Genomic DNA, 11,820 nt, shown 5'->3' with positions numbered 1-11,820 from the left:
ACAAGTCAGCACAATGTTTATCTGTCTAAGCCTGACTGGGTGTTACCTCACCAGCTCTGACCTTTGCAGGTGATGACAACAACACAGTCTGTCAGGCTTTTGATCTTTAACTGTTTCGTCTTAATCAATTTGTGCACCAGATTTAATCTCGTCTGAAGAATCACATACACTTTTGAAAGTATTCTGGTACGTGTAGGTGATATCAATACAGAAAAAGATCCAAAGTATTATAAAAAATAAAGTATCTTTAATAGTTATTTTGATTTTCGTTCACAAATACTTAGCATGTTTTCACAGACACATTGAAAATTGCATGATTGTATAGAGGAGGGTGATGTATGCAGCTTAAAGCAGATGTACGATGATGAAGAAACAATTCAAATTATTCAGTTTGATGAAAGTATGTGACTCTTTGTCTTATGGAGATGGAATTTGAAGGTTTTATATACAGTTCACGATCAGTGAGCTTTCACAGGAAGTAGAGCATCTAGTTAAAAACCACGGCTCTCAGACATCACACATAATTTTGACAAGAGAAATCTTAACTCAAGGTCCACTTACTAGTTTTTTTCCCAGGGCTTTTAACTTAATTTCATTGCATTGTATTATGTATTATCATTCTGTATATCAGGGATTACACATCTCCCCATAACAACCGTGTTAAAGAGGACCTTGAGAAAACTGTGAGAATTTTTTTTTCAGGTCTGAATCTATTTTCAGATCCAAAAATGAATTGTCATATTCATTATGCTGAATGCTTTCATGGCATTTGCATGTAGCGTGTTAGAAAAACACAACACAACTATAGAATTTGATGTATACTGACAGAGTGAGCGCTCCAAACACAACATGATGACATTGCATTAAATAAAGTAATGCATTTTGATTCCTGTATCAATCAAATTTAAAATGTGTGGTTACTTTATGAATATAGCTAAAAACTGCACTTGAAAAATAAACCCAGATTCCAGATGTGTTCAACTTCTAAAAGTAATGTAAAAGTAATGCCTTCTTTATGACATTTATAATAGTGACATGTGGTGTAAAGAGATGAAGAAAGAAACATTTGCTGTGTCTTGAATTGTCTTTTGTCACTCTCATGCCAATGTAAAAGTTTTATATGAAGTTGTAAAATATTTCATACAATATTTACGTAGGACCTTAGATTGAGTAATCTTCAATGAGTTGCTCTCATGTATTTGTTATAAAGCTGTTAATGCTTTGACGCCAATAGTAATTTATTAATTACTTTGTTTTTCTGACACTTCACTTGTGTCATGGTTAATAGACATGATAAAAAGTGGAACAGAGAACAGTAATGTCTGTCCTTTTTAATGACAGTCTTGTGGCATGTGGGTCAAATCACAACATATTGCAGTAATAACATTCCTATGACAAAAGCAAAAAGAGCAACCTCATGTAAGAAATACACTTCTTACAGTGAGCTTTGTAAACATTCATGTAAACAGTGGTGGTTTTTGGATGTGTGGACAACTGAATATTAGATGTTTGAGATCTGCCTGAGCTTTCGGTTCACAACCTGCATTGAATCATCCTTCATTTTTAATGGTATTTCCACTTCTGATCTTTTCTTTCTGTGCTTTTTAAACCTCCTATAGCATATGTAAGATGTCAGTGTAACAACCGAGAAGAAAAGCCCCAGACATGTCACTGAAAGAGCAATGAGGACAGGCTGACAGGGGAACAGCTCATACCTCTCCGGCCCTTCTGTCATCTGGCCAGTATACCAGGGCCTCTCCTCTATCTCTATGTCAGCCTCTCTGGTCAGCAGACTCTGGATGTAACTTTCATTGCTCACTGTTTCATTGACAAAGAAGTTAACCATGACTGTCGAGTAAAGCGGTTCAGGCTGACCATGATCACTGACCTTCACCAGAAGGCTGTAGAGGCCCCGATTGCTGAGTTCCCTCTGTAATGTGATATTTCCTGTTTCAGGGTCTATGGCAAATGACCCTGGCTCGCCACCTTTCCTCTTAATGATACTATAGGCGATCACAGCATTCATGCCTGTATCTTTATCCACAGCGTACACCTCTGTGATTGATGTTCCTGGTAATGTATTGGGTAGCACTAGCATGTACGACTGATTGGACTGAGGGAAGAGGACAATAGGCGGGTTGTCATTTACATCCAACAGCAGCACGGTCACCATAGTAACAGAGGAAAGCGCAGGCTCCCCACCATCGACAGCCTCAATCCACAACTGGTATGTCCCTTGTTGCTCACGGTCCAGTGATGTCTTGGCCCTCAGCGCCCCTCGCCCTGTGTCTATCATGAAGATGTCACTGCCGTTGAGGATGGAAAGGGCCACCCAGCCATTTTCCCCAGCATCAGCATCTGTCACAGAGAGGACCCCGATCTCTCCGTACCCTGGGAAGTTCTCTGGCACAAAGAAAGTAAAGTCCTTATTGATGAAGCGTGGACTGTTGTCATTACGATCTTGTACGCTCACCACCACAGTTGCAATTGACTCCCTCCTGGGTGTCCCCTGATCCACTGCTCTCACTATGAACCGGTATGTATCTTTCTCCTCACGGTCCAGTGAGGTGGCCACAGTCAGGACGCCTGTCACACGATCCACGACAAAGATCCCGGGGGCATCACCTCCAAGGAGGTAAATGACTTCCCCTCGGCTTTCACTGTCCTGGTCTGAGGCTTGGAGCTGGGTTAGAAAGGTGTTTGGAGGATTGTTTTCCTCAACAGATATCTCCACCAAAGACTGCTGAAAGACTGGTGCGTTATCATTCTCATCCAACACCTGCACCTTGAGAAAGGTCTTGATGACAAGCCCTTGAGTATTCTTAGCTACCACAATAAGTTCATATTCCTGTATCTTTTCATAGTCCAATGGCTCTGTAGTCTCCAGCAGGTATTCATTCTTGAACAGCTGATAGGGGCCAAGCCTGAAGGGACCAGCCCCTTCTAAATAACAGTCCACCCTTTGGTTAGTATCAATGTTTTTAACAGTAAAAAAAGCAATTGGAGAAAATGCTGGCTCAGATTCCTTTATTGTGACCACTCCATCCTTTTCTGGTGCAATGTACCGTGGTATGAGAGCAGGGGGTCCAGTGACAACTTTGATGATATGGACAGTAACAGTGGCAACGGCAGGGATACAACCAGGTCCATTAGCCAAAACGGTGAGTTTGTAAAATGTGGCTGTGACGGTGTTTATTTTCCCTGCTAGCTTGATCACCCCTGTGATTCTGTCCAAATGGAACAAGCTCCTGGTGTCGCTTGGCACACGTTCACTGTAAGCGTAGCTGATCTGAGCATTAGCACCAAGGTCAGGGTCAAAAGCATGCAAACGTGCCAAATGTGCCCCTTTGGTGGTATTCCCATGCAAAGTGATATTAATTTGTGACTCTGCGAATTTGGGGCAGTTATCGTTCACATCTGTGATGACAATTTTTAAAGTCGCTGCGCCGAGTAGAGCAGGGGTTCCTCCATCCTCTGCAATGATATCTGTGATGTACTCAGCCTGTGTCTCTCTGTCCAAGGCCTCTGTCACAATGAGGAAGGGTGTCAGCTCACCTCCCTCATTCTCCTCAACATCCAGTGTGAACATGCCAAAGTCGTTAACCAGCCAGTAGGTCTGCACTCCGTGAACACCCAGGTCCGGGTCAACTGCAGATTGCTCCACTGCATAACGAGCATTGACTGGTGTGTTTTCAGGGACAGACATACAGATCTCATCCACAGGAAACTTTGGCCTGTTGTCATTCACATCCTCAATTAAGATCTTAACTTTTATGAGCTGAAAGTACTGCTGAGGCAGTACAAACACATCCAGTGAGAGGACACATCCCTGTCCCTCTGAGTTATCAGGACAGAGGGTCTCTCTGTCAATCTCTGTAGCAGATGTGTAAAGCTCCCCAGTGATATTATTTAGGTTCACATACTGTTCACTGACCTTCTTTTGTGGCAGACTGAATAAAAAGGGGGGCTCAACTGTGAAATCCAAATTTAAGTCTACTCCAATAGCCCCTATGAAGGTCCCCCTGGGTAATCCCTCCTTTATCTTATAGATGAGCTCTTTTGCTTGGCTGAAATTTGCAAAACAGGAAAGAGGGCTGGTGTAAAGCAAGATGATACACAATCCCTGTAATACAAGATAAATAAAGATAATACAGTTTAATGAGAGAGTTGCAGAACAGAATGAGGTGTTACTGACTATAAATATTGAACATTATTATTTAGTTATAATAGCAGATGCAGAGCTCTTTGTTAGGAGTTTAAAGTTTATTTGCACAAGTTTAAGTCATTAAAAACATGAGAGTTGTCATGTTCCATGTTCCTGCCTTAGTAGTAGAATTATAAAAAAAATATTAATTAAAATTAAAAAATTATATTCACAGTATCATAAAAGATCATTGTAGTTCTGTTAAACTTAAGTTTGTCTGTAAAGTCAATTATCATAAAACTTACCCACATTCCTCCTCTTTTGCTAAGGCTGGGGTGTCGGCTGTTGAACATGTTTATGTCCTAGTCCAGCACTTTCCACTTAAAGCAGTAAAGGTGGCAGCATGAGTAACCCAGGCATTTTGAGTGTTGAGCAGCGCAGACCTCTGCTGAGTGCTATGCCTTATTGCTATCTGACTTGAACAAGTCATTCATCCCAGTGCAGGCTCAGGACACTCCCACCATATGCAAATCAGACCCTCATACTAACCAATGAGAGCCCATGGGCACTGGGAAATCTACTTTAGCTCACAGATTTCATTTTCGCACATGCTATCAAAACACATAGACACACCTGCACTTTTTATTCACACCCATGTTGTCACAAGCTGCATAACTTGTATTTCTGTACTAGAGTAAAATCACATGATTACCAACTGGCCTTATAATGACACTGGAGACTAAGAAACATGTAAAATAGCCACAGCCCAGAGATTAGTTTAATCCAGTGTTGGTTAAAAAAACACTTAAGAAAAAAAGCAAATGTACAATGATGCAATGATGATGTATTGTGTTTCTGGCAACCTCTGAAGTTTAATTTTCTAAATAGATAGATAGATAGATAGATAGATAGATAGATAGATAGATAGATAGATAGATAGATAGATAGATAGATAGATAGATAGATAGAATTTTTGTCCAACTTAATGAATGAATGAAATCAATACAAATATCATGAAAATGTCATAAACAAAGACAGCAGAGAGGTGATCTTGCCATCATAAATGGTGCAATGGTCTGATTCTGGATTGAGCCTTTAACTAAATCAACCCCCTAATCCCCATGTGTTCTAAATGCCAGGCCAGCTGTTTGCTGGGATTGGAAGCATACTGCTCAGAGAAATTGAGTGATTGAAGTTCCCTGGTGGATTGAGAGAGTCACACACACTCAGTTTGTCTCATATTGCATTAGGCCTTTCCTGTCATGCCTCATCATAAGGGTCTAGTGCATGGACAATACTGCGGCCTAAACTTAATAATATAATTATTGCATTTCCCCTCTTATTAGTTGAGAGTATATAAATAGACCAAATTCCTAGTAGTTTTATGAGGATCTTTGCATAATATACAATATATTTCAGTAATATAGATAGACAGTATATTGATATGGATAATCTACAATTTCATTTTGAATCCAGCATCCAGAGTTTTTTAGTCCATGCACAAAGCTCAGAAATATTTCTGTAAACACAGACTGTGGGCTCAGTAGGCTGGGATGTTTTAGAGCATAGAAAAGCAGCAGATCAAGGAAATGAGAGTCATTTGAGAACTGCCTCAACCTAGTCTGAGGTGTTCAGCTGTTGATCATCAATGAAGAGTCAGTCAAGAGCAGTTACATTAGATGGCACAGCAGAAACATAATTATAAGTGTTTAGCTTAATAAGATCCATTTGTTTGCTTGATGTACTTATGATTTGTTAAAAAGAAAAAAAGTAGTTGATGGAAATATTTTTGTATATGTATGTGGCACCAAGATGAGTCATGTATTTGCAATACAATAATAACAATCAAGATGTAATTATTTTGTGTTCTAACTTCGGGTTGAGATTTTCCCTGTCCCTAAGCCTGTTGCTATGATACAGGTAACTTGTGGGGAGCAACAGGCACAGAGGTCATCGTATCAGGTTAACTGACACAAAGCATCACCGGCCTTTGTGTTACAGGTCTTTGTAATGCAACTGCTACAGAGTAAATAATGCAAAGCCAACCACAGCCTGTAACATTTGACATGTTTAAGATGTTGTCTCACACATGCACAAGCTTTTTTTTGTGATCCAGGGCCCAATTTCTCCAAATTTACTACATAAAGGTGTGACAAGGTTGGCATGTGCAACTGGTCAAAACAAACACCATACTTGTGGCCTATGCAAGAGTATTAGAAAACCCTGTAAGAATTATGAAGGAAGGTCATTTGTGAAATGTGATCCTGCCACCATTTATCTATGTAAGCATTATCATTATTGCATCATTGAGTTGAATGCAAAAATAAAATAAAATAAAATTACGCTGTCAACTTTGATTACGATTCTTTAAATTACGATTGAACAACTCAACAATTTATCTCGTTTTTTTTTTTTTTTTTTTGTTCTCAAACAGTAAAAATGTGGGAGCCACACCAAAATAAACTACTACAAAGGTTGAATAAGGCCATGAGGCAGTATTACTTTAGTCTTAATTACATCATTTGCTGCTCTGAGTCTGTGTGAGATGAGACTGCGTAATCTCTGCCCAGATTTTCTAACAGATGTCCCGTTAACCTTGGTCTTTTCTTTTAATCAAAGGACTGCTAAGCTATCTTGATAGCTACAAGACAGCTTCATGGCTGTTAAGTAAGTTGGATATGACCACACAAAAGTATCATGTCAGGAGATACAGTCACTTAAAAACCTTAGTTTGGTGTCTGCCTAGAATCGACATTCAGAACAATAAAACAGTCAAATCTCTTTCACTGGGATGATTTGTGTATTGTGTAAACAGAATTTTTTCTTTTTATTTATTTGGGACAATTTGCTATTTTTAAAATTGCAATCCTGTGTCAGGAGAAATAACATCTTGCATACATCTGAACAGACACTTTAAAACAACATAACAACAACAACAAAAAAAAAGGAAAAAAAAAGAAATCTTTTACTCATCCATCACTGAAGTTTTCTTAAGCACCATAGCATACTGTATAATAAGTCTTACTTTGTTTTGGTTTCCCTTGGGGCCCATCAGTGTAATTGTGTAAATGCTTCAGAACACTGGGGATCTGAACCATTTCCGAAACTTGAAAATTCTGATGTGTGATATATTGTATGTGACATTCACACAGTACAAATGAGCCAAATGGTCAAAAAATGTTGCACTCTCTTTTGAGTAATTACTGTAATTTTGAAAATGTCAAAAACCAGATGCCATTAAATTTAGTTAGTTGTTGAGCCAGCTGGAATCGCTGCTTCTATAGCATTATAGAGTTCCAGAAATATGCATCACAGCTGTGTGTTGTTAGTTATAATGAAATGTCTGTAGAATTGCCTCTTGGCAAATCAATATGCTGCTGTCAGAAATACTTGTTTTATAACATCTAATTAATCAAACCCACATTTCCCATGTTTATCACAAAACAATAATTGCTGCAAATTGAACAAAGATTTCAGTTTAATAGAGTACTACACAAAGCACTGTTCAGTAAGTCATATTCAACAGGGCAGAAATCCACTCAGTCCTCATATTTTATGTCAGTCAGGGAGTTGAGAGTGGGCCATGGGAGACCAGCGTCGTGGTTCTGCTTTTACTTTGCAATATGTGGATGCATAATGGGTAGTATTAGCATATAGATATTCTCTTTTCCCAGTCCCAGTATCAACTTTTAGTGCCAAGATGGGTGCATATAACAGGGTATAAGACAATAATCTATCTATCTATCTATCTATCTATCTATCTATCTATCTATCTATCTATCTATCTATCTATCTATCTATCTATCTATCTATCTATCTATCATGGAACAACATTTTCCAACTCGATGCACTTTGTGTGCATCAGCCTCACTGCAGCTGCATTCCTCACTCTCAAGGGGAAAGACTTCAGTATTCCCCACTCTATGAGCAGCCATCACCAAGAAGGGGCAGAGAGGAGTAGATTTTTTATTAGTTCTGCTTTTTGGAAAATGGGAGTGTAAATAACTGGGACAACTATTTACTACATCTCTGTAGAAATAATGAAGTTTTCTTTGTGCAAAGTGTGTACTAACTTAAAGTCAGCCATGGTTGTTCTCGCTCTGTCACTGCCACCTACTGGTTGAATTGATAAGAAAGGAAAAAAAATAAGTAATGCCTCACTCACTCATATACAGTACATTATAGTGCAGTATCTGTGTCATATTACTGGCTCAAATCCATAAAGCTTCGCTGGGCAGTTTCTACTTGGGCGCAAAATGTAATTTGGGACTAAATCTACAGTTGTATTTTCACTGGCCCTTGTCCCACGGCAGAATTAGATTTGTACAGATGTGAAAGTTGAGTCCAGGGCTGAAAACCCCTATGAGTACTTATTGCTGAAAAGTAGATGATTTGTCATTTTTTCCCCGTGGAGACCCAATTTTCTCATAGTGAAATCTGTGAATACTTCAAAGAAAAAATACTTAAAAATGTCTCTGTAGCTTGCCATCATGGAACCAATTTTGGTGCAAAATGGAGTTGTCCTAACATAATACTCTACTGTACAATTTCTAAACCCCAAAGGTCTATTCCTATTAACTGAAAAAAAATACAACTGCCACCCCCTTTTTTCCCCATCCTCACACCTCCCCTGCTGCTCCTCTCCTCCACTGTTTTCTCCCATCTTTCCCCTCTTTCTGCACTTGTCAGCTGCTAAAAGATGCATCCTGGCACAAATGTGAGAAAGCTCACCTAGAGGGGCGAGACAGAAACAGGCAGAGATTGTAAAATAACATGAAAACCTTGTGAGCTTGTATTTGACAGACAGACAGAGCGAGCAACGGTACGATAGTATGAGAGTGATAAACCTTGGTGTGGCGTGAGTGTGCCTTTGTGCCTCTGCAGGTGCGGGCTGGCTATAGCATTGAAAACAGGTGCTGCGGTAGAATGTATGCCCCTCGCAGCTGCAGCCAAGGAGATTACTGGCCAGGCTTCCAAGTAATGAAGTTTTTATCGATTGGCCCACCACAGGTTCTTGTTTCTGCCTACTAACAGTGTGACTATTTCAAAGCCTCAATTTGAGGTTTTTGAGTACATCAATTAAGGAATAGACTTTCTGGGAGGGTACGATCTACTGATGGAAATAATCATATAGCAACTTCTTATCCATAACTCAAAACTTAAGTCAGTTTTTGCTTAATCGGTGTTAGGGAAAATCCTTTTTTTTTGCTCTGGAATTAATCAACACTTCCTCCGGTGACGAGATGCCTGTGAAGACACAACATTTGAGACGCATTACTGTCACCTGCTGACACAGTTATTCACATGTCTAGCAGCAATTTCAGCCACAAATGTTAATGTCATAACATTTAACCACATCATGTCAATTGGACTAATCAAGTATATTCCAATATATTTCCATAAAACTCTTGTTAAGTGTTTTCTACCACCATGAAAAATGGTGTAAACTACCTACCTATCACAATGGTGCCTCAGATAAAAAAAACAAACAAACAAAAAAAACAAAACAAAACAAACAAACAAAAAACAGGTACACACAGATTTGAGTGAATAAGCAACGCTGAATATTTTCATATCAAATATTAATTTTTGTGCAGTAATTCCATTAATTTCCCCTATGATGAAGCAGCAGAATTACTGAGTAGGTCTGTAGAAAATTAGAAGGACATGGGGAACAACTAAAGGAAATAAATAAAGAAGTCTAAAATCTGTTTTGTCGAAATAATTATTTACATTCATGGCTCCAATTTGTACGAGATGGATGGTAGACAGACAAAAAGACGATGTACATAGATTTATGTAAAAACTAGCACCCGGTAAAGAAAAGTCGGACATAAAAACAGCTTCATACTAAATAACTGGAGAGCCTTCAAATCAAAAGAAGCAGAAGAAGGTGTTATGTCATTGTCAGCTATCGATGTCAGGGGAACTCTTTTCTCAGACGAGAGGTACATTTTCATTTCACCTCAACAGCAGACATCTACTGGGAACTGCTCAGTTAAAGCCTTTGCCATGAACAATGGTGGGGTCTTAATAGAATCCTATTCATATGGGTAATATGTGCATACACACTATACATAACCTTGTGGCACTTGTCATGACATTCAGACCTTGCAGTGTATTGAGAAAGGGGCATATTAGCTGTACGAATGACATGCACAACAATGATTGATTTAACTGATTTAACTGTATAAATAAATGTTAGAATAAATGTGGTGCTGACTGATGAACATGCTGCAGTTAAAGACATTCCCTCCAGAGGAAGGTTTTGATGCACTTCAATACAAAACATACCCTCAGTGGCCATATTATTAGGAACACCTGTGCCCTTGCTCATTCAGGCGAATATCTTATCAGCCAATCATGTGGCGGCAACTCACTGCACAAAAACAGGCAGACATGGTCAGTTGTTATTCACATCAAACACCAGAATAGGGGGAAAAAAAAGTGCTCTGAGCATTTTTCTTTTTTTTTTGGGCTGGTTTGACTGTTTTTGAAATTGCTGATTTCCTGGGGTTTTATATAGAGAATGGTGTGAAAAACAACACCAAGTGAGCAGCAGTTCTGGGGGTGAGAACACGTTGTTAATGACAGAGGTCAGAGGAGAGTGAGCAGACTAGTTCAAGCTGACAGGAAGGCAACAGTAACTCAAATAAACATACCTTGCAACAGCGCAATGCAAAGGGGAAACTGAACATGCAACATGTCGAAAATTGAAGTGTGGGGCTACAACTGCGTAAGATCACACGAGGTTCTATTCCTGTCAGCTAAGAACAGGAACCTGGGGTTAGCAGAGACTCACCAAAAGTGGATTGTAGAAGATCAGAAGAATGACACCTGTGGTGTGCAGTTGTTAGGGTCAGAATCTGGTATAAACTACTTGCAGTCCTCTCTTGTGTCAACAGTTCAGGCTGGTAGAAGTGACGTTATGGTGTGGGGAATGTTTCTTTGTACACGTCAGGCCATTTAATACCAACTGAGCAACGTTGCAATGCCACAGCCTCCTTGAGTTTTTTTGATGATTGTGTGCATCCCCTCATGACAACAGTCCACCTATCTTTGAATGGCTACCTTCAGCAGTCTAACAAATCACAAAGCAAACACCGTCTCAAGCTAGTTCCATCTCTTTTTGCACAAAAACATGTATTCAAAAATCCAGAGAGAATATTGAATCCACAGCTTAACTCTTGGGGGCACATTTACTAAAGCTTGTGAGCAATTTGTGGGTAACTGACAACCCCACCCTGCACACCTGTGCACATTGTTAAACCCCACCAATCCTTGTGATCAAATAGGCCAAAACACTATATATGGTAAAAAGAAATACATAGTATCCTAAATGATGTGCTTGTCGAGAGCACATCATTTAGATGAAGAGAGAAGAATGAAGCTACGGTAATACTGAGTGTGGGTCAACTGAAGTAAAAGGAAGATACCATGCCAGAGGGGAAAGAAAAAGTTAGACCTTAAAAACATGAGAAATTGCAGTGTTAAAAAGAAGCACTGGGTACAGTAGCACTGTTGTGTCTTTCATGGAGATAAACAGAATTGTGGCATTTATTGGAGAGATGTCCCTGAAAGGCACAAGCCCTGATGGTGGCACTGAAAAAAAAAACGACTCAGTCAAACACAGTAGAGGCTTGATAAGCATTAGATCGGGAGCAATTTGCTTTGAA

The 11,820-nt window shown here is 39.4% G+C and overlaps 1 protein-coding gene across 1 annotated transcript; it reads right to left on the bottom strand.

The window, feature by feature from the left end:
• Positions 1–227: 227 nt before the first annotated feature.
• Positions 228–4,603, bottom strand: pcdh20 (protocadherin 20). Its single transcript, XM_071490065.1, has 2 exons — positions 4,450–4,603; positions 228–4,123 (listed from the first exon to the last, which is right to left on the bottom strand). Exons 1-2 carry the CDS (start codon positions 4,495–4,497, stop codon positions 1,502–1,504), a joined length of 2,670 nt encoding a protein of 889 aa, XP_071346166.1. The 5' UTR covers positions 4,498–4,603; the 3' UTR covers positions 228–1,501.
• Between the last annotated feature and the right edge of the window lie 7,217 nt (positions 4,604–11,820).

The sequence above is a fragment of the Trachinotus anak genome, unplaced genomic scaffold (assembly GCF_046630095.1).
Source record: "Trachinotus anak isolate AG129_WGS33_773 ecotype Australia unplaced genomic scaffold, CSIRO_AGI_Tana_v1 ptg000011l, whole genome shotgun sequence".
NCBI lineage: Eukaryota > Metazoa > Chordata > Actinopteri > Carangiformes > Carangidae > Trachinotus > Trachinotus anak.
This window is presented reverse-complemented; position numbering and strand designations above follow the sequence as displayed.